General features: G+C 42.3%; 1 protein-coding gene across 1 annotated transcript; it reads right to left on the bottom strand.

Annotated features, from left to right (window-relative positions):
* Nucleotides 1-29: 29 nt before the first annotated feature.
* Nucleotides 30-17898, bottom strand: ARHGDIB (Rho GDP dissociation inhibitor beta). Its single transcript, XM_079714877.1, has 6 exons — nucleotides 17843-17898; nucleotides 8600-8783; nucleotides 7830-7913; nucleotides 5832-5908; nucleotides 2594-2657; nucleotides 30-715 (listed from the first exon to the last, which is right to left on the bottom strand). The coding sequence occupies exons 2-6, from the start codon at nucleotides 8775-8777 to the stop codon at nucleotides 516-518; spliced, it is 603 nt and encodes a 200-aa protein (XP_079571003.1). The 5' UTR covers nucleotides 8778-8783; nucleotides 17843-17898; the 3' UTR covers nucleotides 30-515.
* Nucleotides 17899-17981: the final 83 nt, after the last annotated feature.

Raw genomic sequence — 17981 nt, 5'->3', positions numbered from 1 at the left:
GGAAGAAGGCAAAGAAATGAGGGTCTCAATCGGATCATACAACTGTTTTATTCTTGTACTCTTGTGCTGTTTACAGTGTCTCCCAATAAAGAAGAACCCCAGTTGGCAGGGAATGTGATTAGGGACCTTCAGTGAACCAGCAGCAACCACAGGAGAATCCAGGGATGGGACGGAGATACAGGGACCCAAGGCAAAATGACTGTTAGTGCTAGTTTGCCTACTTCCTGGCCTCTAGTTGCTCGAATGGGAATAAAAGAGGGAATATTAAATGATTGTCTATTGGGATGGAGAACTGGGGAGATCTGGCTGTGAGAGGGTATCAGAAGTGTGGGGGCAGGATTAAAGCCTGGGTTTTAAGCATCTTGCTCGGGGGACCACTGTGAGAGACAGTGTGGGAGAGGACGCAGCGATAAGAGAAGGTGGAGGTTGCTGGAGAAGGGGCTCAGCTGTGGTCAGGGAGGAGGGGCGGGGCTCTTCTGGGTGGCAAAGGTAGGGAAAGGGATGGGCAGGGGCACTCATTCCGTCCAGTCCTTCTTGATGGACAGGCTCCACTCCCAGGTAAGGTGGTCGTGCTTGTCATCATCCGTGAAGAAGGATTTGTTGTGGTAAGTGCCTCGAGCCAGCATGCCCTTGGGGGCCTCCTCAGTTGGAGTCAGAAACTCATACTCCTCTGGCCGAGGCCCGTAGCTGCCAACCATGAATGTTGCTTTATCCACTAGGAAGAAAGAAAAGTTCATTAGGGTGAAAGCCTGGTAGAGGGAAAACAAACACTGCACACTGAAGAATTTGGAGCACAGCTCACTGTGATCAAAGCCCACAGCAATGGTTTCCAATCCTGGCTAAACACCAGATTTACCTGGGGCAACTTTTTTTTTTTTCTCTTAAAAACATTTTTTTTTTAAAGTGGAGTTCTTTTTAATAATACACTATTCTTTGACCCATTCCCAAAGATTAGTGATCTGCTGTGGGTCCCAAGAATCAGTGTCTTTAAAACACATTACAGCTGATTTTGAGATTCAGGAAGGTGGGGAATCAGTGCCCTAAATCAAAGGGGATCAAGACTCTTTTTATGGAGATGTAGCAGATTATACCATAAAAAATGTCCCAGGTGGTCAAAAGGTACAAACTTCCAGTTATAAGCTAAGTAAGTCCTGGGGATGTAATGTACAGCATGGTGACCATAGTTAACAGTACACTAGTGTATATTTGGAAGTTGCTGAGAGAGTTGATATTAAAAGTTCTCAACACAAGAAAAAAGCATTGTAACTATCTGTGGTGATGGGTATTAACTAAACTTTTGGTAATCATTTTGCAATGTATACATATATCAGATCATTATGCTATAAGCCTCAAAATGATACAATGTTATATGTCAATTCTATCTCCATAAAAAAATATCTCCAACTAGTTGAGACCTGAGTTCTGGCTTCAGCTCTGCAACTACCTAACACTGTGGAGCCTCTCTTTCTTTTCTATACAATGAACTTCAAGGGTCTTCTATCTATAAACTATCATTCTATGAACAGTTGGAGGAGATAAGGTAACAGCTGGGGATCAGAATGAACAGAATTCATGGATGGAATAATTAAATGAAAGGAAAAACCAATAGTTTTGTTAAAAAAATAGTGATGAACTGGGACAGATGGTAAAAATAGCCAACCAAAGTTATTAACAGGTAACTGGGATATATATTAAGAATAGTAGGCTGGGCTTCCCTGGTGGCGCAGTGGTTGAGAGTCCACCTGCCGATGCAGGGGACATGGGTTCGTGCCCCGGTCTGGGAGGATCCCACATGCCGTGGAGCGGCTGGGCCCGTGAGCCATGGCCGCTGGGCCTGCGCGTCTGGAGCCTGTGCTCCGCAACGGGAGAGGCCACAACAGTGAGAGGCTAGCCTACCGCAAAAAAAAAAAAAAAAAAAAAAGAATAGTAGGGATTAGAAAGTATAAGTAAAGGTAAGCAGGCAGGTGACATTTAGTTGTCTGTTGTTTTGAATAAGCTTGTAGGAATAGCTACAGACACCTCATCGACCTCTTGCCCAAGTGAAGCACCACAGTCTTTACGCCCAAAGGAAAATAATAAACTGAACTATTGTTTTTCATGAGACCAGGTATTGGAAGGATCAACCAAGGTCTTTCAGGTTAACAGTCTTCTGTGGCATTTGAGTCACTGAGTGGTTCTCTATGTCATGCAAATTGATCAGTGTCTTCCCTAGCCCTCATTGATTGGTTTGGAGGAACTGACCTACACATTATTGTTTCACACTTCTGGGGGATGCTGTGTGACACCTTCAGGTAAAAGGGAACTTTAAAGGGCTTCCCTGGTGGCGCAGTGGTTGAGAGTACGCCTACAGATGCAGGGGACACGGGTTCGTGCCCCGGTCCAGGAAGATCCCACATGCCGTGGAGCGGCTGGGCTCGTGAGCCATGGCCGTTGAGCCTGCGCGTCCGGAGCCTGTGCTCCACAACGGGAGAGGCCACAACAGTGAGAGGCCCGCATACCGCAAAAAAAAAAAAAAAAAAAAATACTAATAATCTGAAGTTTAAGTGTCAGTGAGAAGCAGAGTTTGGGACAGTGGAAAGTGTGGATACTTTACCTTTCACCCCAGTCCGGTAGGTGTGTTGAACATATTTCAGTCCTGACACAATATCCTTGTTCACCTGTAGGTGGGAAGGATCCAAGCAATTCAGATTAGAGAGGATCTTTCATTTTTCCTCATCTTTCATGCTGATCCTACCTAGCTGAGGCTTCTCTGCGGACAAAAGGACTGAAGATTTGATTCAGAATAAGTTACTACTGTCTTTTAGTGCAGTGATGAGGCAGATGTTGGAGAGAGGAGGTCACAAGACTCAACGTTACCAATCTGGTTGTAACTGTCTAATCCTGTGATTTTTGGTGTCAGGGATGGGATGGTTAATTACAACATTGTCTCAATATTCTTCATTACATTTCTCCTTCCTCAACGGTCCAGAGAATGGTCTTGATCTCCCCTCCCTGATATTACTGGCCAGAAGACCATCCTTGTTTTAGGTTACAAAGGTACCAGTGGAAACTATTGTGTAAATATCTGAAAAATCCTAACTTCAGAAATGATCCACCTAACATATGAAAAACAAAGAGAAAAGTCGTAATGGAAAATCAGGTCTAGAAGATGACTTTGCCTGTAATGTAACTGTGATTGGAGTCTAGAGATGAGGAGATGGGTCACAGGAAAACATCCCCCTCATATGTAAATAATGGATGAAATCCATTTGCATCTGGCAAGTATTCTGGATGGCTGTCATTTTCAGACATTGTCTGAGATCTTGCCACTTTCCCAAGCCTTTCAAAGAAAATTTACTAAAGCAGAATGAAAATATAGACAGCCCAAGCACTTTGTTTTTCCATGATTCATTCTACCTAGGACTGAACTGGTCTCTCTGTTAATTTTATACAGTGGTCATGTTTATACAAACAAATTAAAGTGGGCATGGCAGCATTAGCTGGATGGCTTGGTTAATTGTTCACCGATGTAAGAATTAAAGCATCTTAAAAATAGTTTCTCCTCAACAATAGGTAGGACTCCCTTTTTGTTTTGGACAGAGTAGTTAAAGCAATCTGTCAGTGCTACATTTTGTTTTGTTGGCAATGAGGTAGCATAGCAGTGAATACTGCCAGCTGAGGTTTGAAAGTGTCACTGAGTAAAATCTGTAGCATAAACCTACCAAAAGCAGACAGAATGAAAACAGCTTCATAGAAGAAACTGTCATGAAATGAAACCCAAACTTTCTAATTCCTCTGACCTCCACATGTGACTCATAGAAATAGGAAAAATGAATGCATCTTTCTGGAAGTCTCTAAGCTGGTCTTCTGGGCCTAGTAGAAGACGTGGTCTGGTGGTTAAAAGACCAAAAAACAGGAATGGTGGCAGAGTAGTAAATAAGGGCTTCAAAATAAAGAGACTCCTGTTTTTCTACTGCTCAATAGAGTGTTCATTTAATATAAATATGGTTGAGACAGACGAAAGAAAAGTATAAATATTCCTAGTTATTCTCTTCCTCTGCCTGCACATCCCTCCCAATTGTCTTTTCCAGCCCAGGAAAAGACAGTTTACTGGGAGCATGACTAAAAGTGAGGGCCATGGAAATCCCATATACCACATCTCCTTGGGAGGCAGAAGGAAAAGGGGAAGAAACTAAAAGAACCGTCCCAGTTTTGGGAGAGTGTTGTTAAGTTTTGAGGAAGAAAGAGAAGAACTTTGAGAACAACTAAGAGAGTTAATGAAAGAGGATTCTAGGGTGTGTTGCTGGTGTTATGAATGCAAACTTTCCTGGACATTTTTCAAGAGACATCAGTAAAGATTTCAATCACTTTCCAATTACATATTTTCAGTTTTGAACTGGGGTTTCTTCCTCGATCCACGCTGGGACAGGCCATAGGGCGGTTCGACTTTATGTGGGTTACACATAGAGAGTGATCTTTCCCTGTTAGAGACAAGGCCAAATCTCTGAAGTGGATGGGACCTGAAAACTGCTTTCTGTGCCCACCTCCTCCATCGCCTTCATGTGTAATCCTGACTGCCAAGGACCCAACCCCGACCTTCCCACCCATGGCAGAAGCCCATGCAGCAGACCTTTCCTTCTCATCTTATTCACATCAACATTTTCTTTTTGAATTTTATTTATTTATTTTTATACAGCAGGTTCCTACTAGTTATCTATCTTATACATATTAATGTATACGTGTCAATCCCAACTGCTTGTTAAATTGAAAAATTAAGGCAGTAGCATTAATGATTCGAAATTGGACTGATGTGAAACCCATTTGAAGCATATTTGGATACAATGCCTTACTAAACTCTCAGGTGCTTTAGTAATAAATACAGGAAACAAGTAAGTGACTATTATAGAGTGTCTATTATAGAGTAGGCATCAACAAATATTTTCAGAAGGAAATTATTTTGAGGCATATTTGTTTGTGGTGGGGAATGATTGTCCAAAGACCCTGAATCATATCCTGAACCTTTGAGAAATAAGGGCTGGTGTGCAAATAGAGAGGGCAGATGGGGTCTTTGTTGGTGGAGCCCAAGCCCTGGAGGAAGTGACCAATTGGGAGTGAGGGGCAACCAAGGCACATATAAGCAATTAAATGCAAACAGTGAATTTCTAACTCATTTGTTTTCAAAGTCAAGGTTACTTTTCTCCTTGATTTTGGTTGCTTGCTGGGATATGGGCCTATTCACTCTATGTCAGTTTATCTCTTATTTAGTTTTGCTCTTACTTGTTTACCTGCTCTACAACTAAGTTGTAATTTCCAGTTATTTATCAAGCACCACACCCCCTGGATTTATATATCCTTGAGCAATTATAGCTGAGGCTCTAGCTGTTCTATTTTCTTTTCCTATTAATTGATTCATTCATTTATCTATTTCTCAATGAATAGTCATGAAATATCTACCATTTACAAAGTTTTGCTTGAAATATTGCAAAGAAGGGATAGATATCTCCCTATCTCAAGGTGTTTAGGCTGAATAGGGGAGAAATGATCCAAGTGATATAATACAAAGTAATGTGTGTCTTGTGGATGGGAATATTAGAAGGTCCCAGGAGAGGGATCTCATTGGCTTCAGTGATCAAGGGAGAGTCCAAGGGAAGGGTCCTGGCTGGAAAAAGGCATGAAGCAAAGGTGCACCTGTAACAGGTAGAGCCCAGGATTGGGGAGAGGACAGTCCAGGGAAAAAAAGAGAAATAAACAAAAAGTATGCCAACGTGATAATGCAAGAAATTTGATTTTTTCTTCCTCTGATTATAGGAAGGATTTAAACTTTATTAAAACATACAAAACCAGATACTTACTTTGAAGTTAATTTTGACTCTATATTCAACCCCTTCCTTTAGCACAAAGGATTCTTTTTTGAGGGCTTCCAGATCCCCTGTAGAAGTGGATTTTGAAAGAGTTAATTCTCCTCAGAAGGACATTCACAAGGGGATGAATGAAGTTGAAGCTCCAGAGCCACTTGCTGGGCTCCTCAGAGCAATATGGTCCACATGATCCTCAAGTCAAAGAATGTCCGAGATTAGTTGCTGCACAAACACACATTTGAAATGCCTGAAATCTTGCAGCCAGATGTGAAAAAAATGTGATAGAGCTTTTCCCCAAGTTTGACTGCAACCTTAAGAATATGTAAGATGTTATGGTTAAAGACTCTGCCCCCACCCCTCAAATAAAGAAATAGGAGAAAAATATTATATGAGTGCCAGCTATCTGTTTTTGTAGATTTGTTAGCATCTGTGGTGTTTTCTAGCTTTAAAAAATGTACTCATTTGGTTCCTTTTTATCATTCTAAAAAAAATTTCACTTTGGTACTTAATTTTGCTTTTGCATTTGCAATTTCATATTATTTTTCTTAAGGAAAAGGAAACATCACTTAAGTTATAAAAGCTTCAGGCTCCATAAAACTGAGAACTGCCCCTAATTCCTGTACCCTGGTTAGAGAGGTGATCTTTCTCTGCTCCTCTCCCAATGTGATCCTGTATAATTTGACATTCGGGGTGACTCTGTGTGTGTGTGTGTGTGTGTGTGTGTGTGTATGTTTTGCACAGTTCTGTGCAGCTGCTTCATGTACAGAGTTGGTACCAGCATCCTATGTATACATCTGCGATTCACCTCCATAGCTCTTTTGTGACAGAAACCTGAATTTGGTTTTCTTGCTGCTGGGAAAAGAGGACAGAGACCAAGTTTTCCCTGCAACATCATCAAGCCCTTCTGAACAGAGCAGGTTTCCTTAGTGCCAATTCAGACCTTATCTTGCAAAATGATGGCTGTACCCGGTAACTTTATGCAATTTCACACAGGAAGAGGTCTGAGGTCCGATGAGAGAGAGAGAGAGAGAGTTTCTCTCTTGGAGAGATGCTAGAACGTGGAGGTAGTTGAATGTATGCTGTAATGATTTCGGTTGAATAGGAAGTGTGTCTTAGCCTCCAATTTCCTCTCTCTGACAAAAAGCCCATATAAGGTAAACAGTGGATGTGTCCTGTGTGAGGGGAACCACCTCCTGACTGCTAAGCCTACTGTTCTAGAGTCATGCTATATTCTGTCTCATGAGTCCATGTTTTTGAATCTGGTAATAATTGTTTGTATTTTACTAAGACCTGCCTTTCATACCCCCAACCCCTAGCTCAGTGGCCCTTTCCTCATTCCTCCCATTTGCCAGTTTTCCCCAAATCAGCCCCCTTCCCGTCTCTCCTCATTTCCTCCAGACCTAAGTCTCAGGAAAGGACTTGACCCTTGTCACAATAAAGTGAAAGAAAATAACATGTTCATTTGTACATCTTTAGTGGAGGAAGTTGCTTCTTTAAAAGAATCAGAGCTTTAAGTTAAATAATGTGTATTTAATAGTGGAATTCCTAGCATTATTCAGGAGGTCTTAGATTGCTTCCTGTCTTCGGGTAAGTTCTGTAGCTGAGGTAAGGTCAATATTTTCTCTGATGTTTAGATGGTATAAATATTACCATTTCAGAAGCATACAGCTTGCTTCTTAACATTTCCATCAGCAGTCTTTTTACACAAATAGTAATTCTCCTGCTACCATGTGGAGATAAAAATCTGAAGTAAATATGATACAGGTAGATATATCCAGTACTTACACCTGACCCCTTTTCAAGTAGAGACAGAGACTGGACTTTTCATTAAGCACAGTAAATACTGTGAAAACTATGATTTGCGAACTGGTCTCAGCATACCTTACTAGAATTCACTTTACCAGGATTTTTCTCTTTTTTTTTGCTGAGACAGAGGACAAAAACCAGTGATGCTGTTAGGCGCCACTGAACAGAACAGATGTGTCCACTTACCAGTGAGGTCCATGGTGATTGGTCCTGGGGCACTTTCACAAACCAGGGTAAGACGGGTGACAGTGACATTGGGGGCTGTTGGGTCTGCAGGATTCAAAAGGGAATGTAAGCACAGAGAGAAGGTATTTACGCACTGTGTGTATGTGTGTGTGTGTGCGCATTTAAAGTAGGAGAGAGAGAGAAGATAAAAAAGAAAAGGGATATCTCCATCTGGAGGAGAAATAGAAATGGAAGTGGCAGATTCACCATGCTTGGTCTTAGTGGCCTTATACATTCCAGTGATGCTATTTCTGCTTCAGGTATTTGTAGGTCCATCTCAATCATCAACAGCAGACATTTCCTGAGTGGCTATGTGTACTCTGCTGGTTAGTCACGGCCCATCCATATCTTTGGGCCATGTCTTAGTCCGCCATTGCGTACGTGTATGTGGAAGAGATGGTTATTTAGGTAAGGAGTGAGAACGAGAAAGAGAAGGAAAAGAGAGAATGTGAGCAATCGTGGAGAGAATACAATTCTGAGTGGTAGTCTGACATTCCTTCTAAACCCTCCCTATGTGTTATTTTTATCTATTTCAATGTTAACTTGCACCTTATCTCCGAAGAAAACTTAATTATCTGGTCCATAACTTGATTCGGCACATAGAGATTGCACCTCACTCACTTAACCCTGGAGGCACTTGGTACACTTTCCTTTGCAACTGCTCCTGAGTAGCTGAAATGTCTGCCTTGTCAGTGCCCCTCCACCTGCCCCCCATCTCGGCACACACACACCTTCTACCACAGGACCGTCCCCCAGGAGCGTTTTCTTGTACTTAGCTAGACTTTCATCATCTTTGTCCATCTCCTGCAGCTCCTTCAGGGACTTCTGTGGTGGAGGCTTGTAACTGAGCTTGCCATCCAGCTCCTCCTCCTCCTCCTCCAGGTGTGATTCTGGGGCCTTTTCAGTCATTTTGATCTAGAGAGAGAGGGAGGGAGAGAAAGAAAGAGAGAGAGAGAGGAGGGTCTATTAGCCAAAAGTCAGTGGATATGAGCGATGTTTGTGGGGCTGTTCTTAGCATTATTTTTGCCCTAATGAACTTGTGTAATTGTCAGTGATTTTCCAGATTTTCCCCTAATTCAGCCTCATTCTATTTCACAAAATAAGGATATAATGCATTCCAGGCTTTCCTTTCACATGCCTGAATGTTACCATACTGTGATGAGTCCCTCCTGCTCACTGAATGAAACTGACAGAAAAAAAGTAACTCTTTGGGAATCCTGTAAAACAAGTGAAACAACATAGCACAGTTGTCCTGGACGATAATGAGTGGCCCTAGCTCATATACTTATAGAAATTATCACAGTCCTCCAAATCCAGCCAGCCTTGCCAGTGTCAAAGTGCTCAGTGTGTACAATCCCAGTTATGATGGTTTCAAGTACATGCTAAAAAAAGTTAGCTCTTTCCCATTCATTGACTCTTTCCCTGAACTCCTGCAAGAGCTCAAAGGTTAACTCATGAGAAGTTGTAGGTCCCTGTGATACCTGCCTGAGTGTCTGATTGTTTTTCACCCAACACTGCTAATAATTCCTTGAGGGCAGGTACTAAGTGTTGTGTTTCTCTTGAATCTCCCAAGACACTGGAAGAGTTCAGCCATTTTATAAGCGTTCATTCATTGACTTAATAGGTTCTATATATAAAGATCTTCTGTTCTTTTGAAATGACACAAAATAGCAAAGGACTCTAAATTCCTCCAGACAAATTGTAACTGTGTCTTTAGTACCTTCTATCAATTTCCACTTCCCTTTTGGTACATCTCTACCCTCTCGAGATTTCCCCTGACTGACCTTATGCTCTAAGACCTCACCTGGGCATACTCTAGGGTCTGTCTTCTTCCATCATCATTTATATTTACTTGTTTTGTGTTAAAACATTGAGGGAAGATCTAATAAAATTATTCACATATAAGTGTTGATGAATGAATGATAAATTTAAAAATTATTCCTCTTAGGGCATGTATAGTCAGAGCTTTTCAGAGCTGAAGTGACCCTTAGAGGTAATATATTCCAAACCCTAATTTAATCATTGAGAACCTTGAAACCCAGAGGTTAAAAGAATTGCCCAAGTTCACATAGCGGGGTGAGATGCCTTGTCTTAATAAATTAGAGGAAGAAATCTCTACTGGAAGAATTTCAGGCCCCATGGCTGGGAGCAATGGAGCTATTTGGGGAAACAAGGGAGATATTTGGAGAAGGAGATGATGTCCTGATTTCCTTTTGTTCTGCTCTGAGGGTAACTCTCTTCCCTGTCTTGGGTAAAGGCTTTAGTGCTGGAAGTGGCAGAACACTAAGTAAATACCTATCACATCTCATCCTGAGTGACTCTTCAAATCTCTATAAAGTCCCCTGAGAGTGAAGCTGTGTCTGGCCAAAGTCAGTTATGGTTTTGAGTCTCAATGTCACTATTATTGGCAACAGGAAGAAAAATAATTTGGAAGTGGAGCCAAACAAAAGCAGTTTTAACAGAATAAAAAAAAAGGAAGGAAAAGAAATCATATCTCCTGGCTCATCAGTCCTCTTCCAGCAAAAAAACAAGCCAAACACTGTGACTCTTGATCAACTCTGAAAACAGTATTGCAATGCCCAGGTCCACTTCCTGTGTAGGCAGGAAGCATGTAGGCCTGTTCCTATGGCAACTCTTGCTTCAGCTACAGAACCAGCTCCACTCAGAGTTGAGCCTCTAGAGAAGATCACAATAAACAGAGTGACTAACTCAACTCATGTTACAAACAACACTCAGGGAAAGTGAATGAACTGGTTGGAAAAACAGTGAAGGATGCAGTGGGTGGAGGTTGTAGGTTGTGGGTAGTTTAAGGACAACCATTAAGCCACACATAAAGAGCAACCCAGAGGAGACTAATCAGATGAGACAGGTTCTCCTCTGGAGCCTGACCAGATATCCAGGGTAGAGGTCACATAAGAAACCTGCAGACAGAGCATCAGGAAAGCTATCTACAGATGAAAACATCTCAGCCCCCATAGGCAGGACTTTCTGGAATATATTGTTTGGTTCTAACAAGTCATGTGCTTGAAGTTTGACCATGAGATGAAGACATCACAGTAGATCAAGGTGACTTTACTAACCTAGGGAATTGTAATTCTGCACCCTCAAATATCAATTTTGAAAAGAGAGAGAGACAGAGACAGAGAGACAGAGACAGAGAGACAGAGAGAGAAAGATCTGGTCTAGGACAGCATTTCCTAACTTCTCACAGTGTAATCATTGACAAGTCAATTTATCTGTCATCTAGAGCTTGATCTTTTCATTAGTGAATCTGAGACTTGTGTCACTTTTAAATTTCCTTGATTCATTACAGATACAATAATTGCTCTATAAAAATGATCCAAAAGGGCTTCCCTGTTGGCACAGTGGTTGAGAGTCTGCCTGCCGATGCAGGGGACACGGGTTCCTGCCCCGGTCCGGGAACACATGCCGCGGAGTGGCTGGGCCCGTGAGCCATGGCCGCTGAGCCTGCGCATCCGGAGCCTGTGCTCCGCTATGGGAGAGGCCACAACAGTTAGAGGCCCGTGTACCACAAAAAAAGAAAAAAAAGAAAAAAAGAAAAAAGAGCCAAAAATTTATTTAAAGACATTGAACATCAGAGGATAATGTGGGATTACTAGAGTCAAGAGGAGGAAATTCGGGACTACATGAAAATAATTTGGTCTAATTATATAGCATAAAAAAAAAGAGATATGAAGTCAGATGACCCCAAACCAGTTCACTCTGAAGAGCTGATTGGAAAAAAAGATGAAAATGTCATAATATGGCAAATAAAGGACTGGAAACCACTTCTCAGGGAAAGGCCTTTTTAAAGCAAAATTAAGGTCACAAATATATGATGAGCATCCAGTATTTACAAGACACTGTACTTTAGCACATTCTGATATTTAAGTTATTCTCCAAAGTGGAGAAAACGTTGGAGGAAGAGCAATCTAGCCATATCAAAAAGCCCAGCTTGTTTGACTGATGGTTCTTAATCTTTTTGGAGATTACAAAGCTGTTTAAAAATCGGGTAAGGGTCATGGTCCTCATAAAAGGAAAAATGGAAAAAGCCCATGAAATTGTGCATGCAGTACAGGGGTTCATGGACTCCTGAAGTCCTATGTAGATTCTACTGAAGTCCATGATTAAGAGCTTGACCTTGAAACTGTAACTTTTGGAAACAATGAAGCAGAGCGTTGAGTGTTAAAGGGGAAGCTTGCTTGTCTCTGAAGCCTGGCCAGACCAATGACACACTCAGCCTCAAGCCAAGGGTACTGTCTGTGAACCTGAAATTTTGGCTCTCTGAAGCAGGAGAAGATACCAGGTAACATCTGGATCTGACCACAAGCCCAGCAGAAGAGCAATGGTGCACGGGGGCAGTTTTAGGGAAGAGTTCTGGGTCAATTTATTTGATTTTGGATAATCATTCCCTCACTGAACTAGGCCTCATCATGCATGAGTTTTCATTCTGGCTTTGCCACTAACTAGCTGTAACCCTGTGAGCAAATGTTCCAGCTGCTGTGATCTTCCTTTCCTCATCTTGGGAAGTGAGGGGTTAGGGTAGACCATCTCTAGGTGCTTTCCTTTTCTAAGGCCTTTACTTGTAGTCAAGTGTCAGCTAAATTGCCATTCAATTACCTTATTTCACCGGTGTATATAAGAGACTACCTACCTCTGTTTTACTATTTCAAATTTATGTGAATTCCCCAAAGATCCTACATTTTCAATTTCACAGTTCATTTCCAGGGAACTTCAGATCCTCCCAAAGCCCCAACTGGTTTATATATCTTGACAATGGTTTCCCAGACTACCTGTGTATGTATATTGAACTACAAATACAGTTTTCCTTTTTTTTTTTTTTAAATAATTTTTACTGTTTTTTGTTTTTTGTTTTTTGGCTGCACCGTGCAGCTTGCAGTATCTCAGTTCCCGGACCATGGCAGTGAAAGCCCAGAATCCTAACCCCTAGGCCACCAGGGAACTCCCTCATTTTTCTCTTTTCCGTTTTATGGGTGCTGCTGGAGTGAAAATAGGAATTTTATGGAAATTCCAGACTTTTTTCTAATCTCATCATCTAAAGAACAGCTGGCTTTGTAATTGATGATAATAATTCTAACAGTTATCACACAAATGTTAAATGCTGTCATGAGGATTATCTCATTTAGTCCTCACCACAACCTTAAGGACGGCCGTTATCATCATTCCCTTCTAGAGATCAGGAACCTAAAGGTGAGGTAAGTAACTTGCCCAAGAAGACTTGTTGTGTAAGTGGCAAAATGAATGTGTGAGCCCGGGTGGTCTGACCTGAGGCTCTACGCTCTGTCGCTCTGTCGGCTCCAGCTTTCTTTATTTAAGAAGTAATAATGAAACTGGAGAGATCTGGAGAGCTCGGTTGGTCATTGTGGGAATCTCCCTGGGGGGTGCACAGGCAGAGGTAAGTGCTGCTTTGCAAAACTCTGCAGGGCGGCTTTAGCAAGTCAGGGAAGTGTCACATAAAGAGGGTTTCGGTGCAACTAGGCTCCACGTCCCCTTGCGCAAGTCACTAAACCTCTGCTCCAGTTTTGGTCTCTGCAAAATGAAATCGTTGCGTTAAAAGATCTCTGAGACCCCTTCATAATTCAATGACCCTAATGCTCCTAAGTTAAAGAAGGCTGTAAAACAAGAAAGGGAAAGAGTAAGTGGAGGTGAGGTTGGGGAGAACCCAGCCCATTGGCATAGAACATTCTTGTTGGGGTCTGCTTACCTCCCTCTGCAGCTCACCCCCACAAAGAGCAGGGTTGTTTTGTTTGTTTCTTTCTTTGTAGGGTGTTTTTGACTTTGGTTCTTTACACAGTAGAAGTGAAATGGAGAATTATCAATTTTATATTTCATAAGGCCCCAAAGCACATACGCTTTTTTTTTTTTTATGTGCTCACCACTCTAGTTATCTATTTCCTGCTTCACAGATGCCTACACATGTGAATTTTCACAGCAAACCCACACACACCCATGTTTAGTATTCAGTGAAACAGTGCCAAGATTTAGATGGGCTGAGGCAGGAACTTAATCCTCTCTGGCTCAATTAAAATGACGAATTAAATTAGGGTGGGTACTCATGGTATGAGTATAACATAGCACAAGTCAGTGTCTTTGCTTACAAATTCAGTGAAATTTCCAAGACACTGAAAGTGAAATGCACTTAAGATTTTACCAGTCTCCAGGATGGAGCACACTCTTCTGGTTCATTAATGCAGTTCTAAATAAGTGGAGGGCAAGAAAAGGTAAAACTCTTGAGTTTAGATGAAACACATCACCTGGTTAATTCATAGAAAGATGACCCTGTATGTCTCCTGGAACTTGAACTTCGAGACCGATGGACCAGAAATTCAAAATGTGCATCCACGATTGACTTTTTATGGGACTTAAGCCAGTTATTAACCTCATTGAGCCCAAGTTTTTCCACCAGTAAAGTGGGAATAATAATCTTTCTTTACAGGGTTGAAGAGTGGGAGAAAACATGAAAAGTTCTTGGACTATCCTGGTCAATAGTAGATGTTCAATAACACTCTATCCCCTTCCTCTCCTCCCTTCCTGGTGACACTGTCTGTTTTGCTACAGTTTCAGCTTCAGCAAGGTAACTGACTGCCAGACCCCAATGCTTTCTTTTGGATCTGCAGTGTTGACAAGGTCATCTCCTTCCTTCTTAAAAATAGATTTTGTCTCTTTGAGGAGTACAAAAGAGACAAGAAGTTCTGGGAATTGCAAGGATTGTTTATGAACTGAGTCAGCCATAAAATAAGACTGTCACTATTATATTTCTTTAAAAAGCTATTTAATTTTAGATTCTATTTATTGCTCCCTTTCATAAGTGAAGTCAGGGGTCACTCTGTGAATGATGGGAAATGACAGGAGACACAGGCACAGCTAATGGAGAGAATTCCCTCTGGCTCTGGAGCAAAGCACAGTGGAGACTTAACTCATGCCCCAAAGTTGCCAGATCATGCTTCTAGATGCACAGGCCAGGAGTATTAGATAAAAGAGTAAAGTGGAGGGAGAGAGAGAGAGAAATGTGGAAGTAACAGAAGTAGGGGATTTCCATCAGAGAAGTACCTATGTGAGCATCAGCTTTCCCTGTCATCTTTGTCTCCCAATATCCAGGATATGCCCACTTTCCCCAAATCTGGGGTTGTAGCTTTACAGAAGGTCATGGAGAGCTGGACCATCTCAGAGCCAGTTGAGGAGGATTTGGGTCTGCTTTGCTGTCTACGTGGTAATTTGGCTCATTTGGGGAATCCAAGTTTATCCTTCGGGACTCCAGAAGCTGTCTTGGTTCTGGATTCCTTTCTGGTGTGTCACTATTCCCTAGTGACCTAGAGGAATTGGTGCTTCCAGGGCTTCTCAGAGCTGCTTTTTACTACCTCCGCCCCACCAAGAACATCTGAAACTGCAGTGCTGGATAAGAGGAACCAACCCAATACCTGAGAGGACAGTGTCTTGTTACATACAATAAACATTAAGATCAATCAGAGGAGGGTACAGGTTCCTAGAAGCAGAATTCTTTAGCATTTCCCTTGAAATAATTATTTCCCAAGAAATAATACATCATTTCTTCCTGGACATTCATAGTACAGTTGGTCTTCTGCTGATACTGAGGGCACGGGACTCAGAGCATCCATAGATTTTAGTATCAAGGAAGAAGGGGGGTAGTCCTAGGACCAATGCCCCAGGACACCCAGATTTATATGCAAAAGGAGGGAGAACTCAGCGGATGCATTCAACTTTCCTGAGCCTCTACTGTGTGAAGTCACTCTATTTCCACAAACATTCATTTTAAATAATCCTCAAAGAAAACTGCATTAAGGCAGCCATTACTGGGCAAAAGACTACACTGCAACTACTCGATCCATTCACAGAGGTTTTAAATTAAGCATGAAAAGTTAGACAGAAGTAGAGACAATTTTTATAAGCACAAATGGTGACTATCAGCCCCTCTAAGAAAACCCAAGTGAATTTTTACAAGCTCTGGCTGTGGAAACCAGAGTGTGTGCAAACCAGCAGGGAGGGACCCAGTGATTCTTCATTGAATGGATAAATGTTGAAGTTTCAGGAGTAACATGAGACCCATCTCTGGGGATGCCAGTATGGACTCTAACCCAAGATCCTGGGTGACAATAACACTGACCCTGGAACAAGGATGCTCAGAATGTGGGATTAAAGAATACTTCTTCCATGGGCATTTCCTAAAATGTCCCTCTGAGGCATTGTAGCTACTGGTTCTTTTTTGCACCAGTGTGTGACCTTAGCCAAGTCACTGAACACTTCTGAGCCTTCCTGTCCTCTCAGAATTCAGATTTATAAATTTCTCATACCAGACCTGACACAAAGAAGGCCCTCCACTTACGTTGTTTCTCTTTCTCTATCTGCTTAATTTTTACTCCCCCCAAGGCACCTCTCTTCCTGCCAGCTGAAGTTTGGAATTTATTGCACTCCCATGAATTGGTCGGGGCCCTCATCTTTGCATCAGATTGACTCTGCTGTTCTGAGTTTCCACTGAAAACAGAACCTTGACGTTGCTCAGAGGATACTTCCTGAGGGACAAACTCAAGTTCTCCCAAATAAGGACCAAATTCCAATGCCTGGAAGATGCCAGCCTTTGTTCGGCTATAACGTGGTTATTCCACGTGTGCTGGATCTGTGCGGTATGGATGGGGAATAAACAATTCCCTCAGAAGTCCACACATCTCAGGAAATAATAAGATGATCTTACTATGCCTGTGTCATATCTGGATCTGGGAGGGATGTTTCCTTATAAATGTAATGAAACAAAGCAATGGCGAAGGTGAATGATGGTTGCCTATGACTGAACTCTCTGGGGCCAGCACAGGCCGCTTGATTTCCTTTGCTTGATCATTCCTGCACTGAGGCTCCAACATGCTAACCCTGAATTCAGTGGTTCTTGGTCTCTACGTGAAGGGGTGACTATGGGACCTCCATGTAGGAGCAATCTGCGTTCCCCGGCCCTGAGCAGAAGAACAGCTCAGAGTTTATCAGACCCATGCCACAAGTTACCCTAGGTCCAGAGTTTAATTACAGACCACTTTCTAAAACATGCTGCCTAGGACATCCTCTAAAAAGGAAGAAAGTATTTCAGGTCACACCTAAAGCACTTCTCATGGCTGCCAAATTCAGACCCTGACATTTTGAAGGCCCACTGACTGGGGGTCCTATCTGAGCCCACTTGGATTTTTCTAGAATGTATCTCTTAATAAATTGTTTGGTGTCTTCTGTGTTTGCTTTTAGTTCTCTCAGAGGTAAAAAGATGGTCTTTGGCAACAACAGCACTTATCTTTTTGCCCATCTCACTGGCTTTTGCTAATGGTAGAAATGCTATCCCTGTAGAGCGATGAGAAATAGCCATGCTGCCCCCTGGATAATTAAATCCCACTGTACCCTAGGGGAGGCTTTCATTATGCATTTCTCTTATATCCCCAGAAAATTCTTCAGTGGAAAAGAGCTTAATATTTGACAACTTTGAACCCTTTTTTTTTCTTTTCAACCAGTCTCTTTAAAGTCTGCCTATAAACAGGAAACCACACATCTCCACCCCAGCAGAAACCCACCATCCACCAACGCGTTTCGTATCAGTTTGGATCTACAGTCTTTTTGCTTCTGAGCTTGGCGAGATGCCGGCTCCAACCTTGTAGGAACCTGGCCAGGCACGCCCGGTGGGTACACGCAAAGCCCTTTTCCAGGACATCCAGAATTTATCTCCTGGGCTGCAGCACTCACCCTCCCTCACCGAGGTGCCTCCCCTGAGTCACTGCTGCCACACCCGGCTCTGACTTCCCCTTCTCTGCAGCCTCCTGGTACTTTCTTTTCATAAAGTTTGTTTTAAAGAGGCACAACCCCTCTCAAAAAAATAAACCGTAGAGGACTGCAGTCTGGTGTAGAGATTCCTCCATTTGTCTGTGCTCACCTGTAGCCTCCCCTACCCTGAAGGTATTTCAACTTACATTCAGGGGTTCACGTCTCCGTCCTGTCCTGGGTGCCTCTGTCTCTCAAGGCTGACTTCTGAGCACTGGCAGTTAGAACAGGAAGGAAGTTGTGAGAAAAAAAAAAAAAGTTTTAAACCTACTTGAAGAGGAAACCCTG

This window comes from Hyperoodon ampullatus (assembly GCF_949752795.1).
Source record: "Hyperoodon ampullatus genome assembly, chromosome: 11".
NCBI classification, from domain to species: domain Eukaryota; kingdom Metazoa; phylum Chordata; class Mammalia; order Artiodactyla; family Ziphiidae; genus Hyperoodon; species Hyperoodon ampullatus.
The sequence above is the reverse complement of the archived record's forward strand: the minus strand, read 5'-3'. Positions and strand labels throughout refer to the sequence as shown.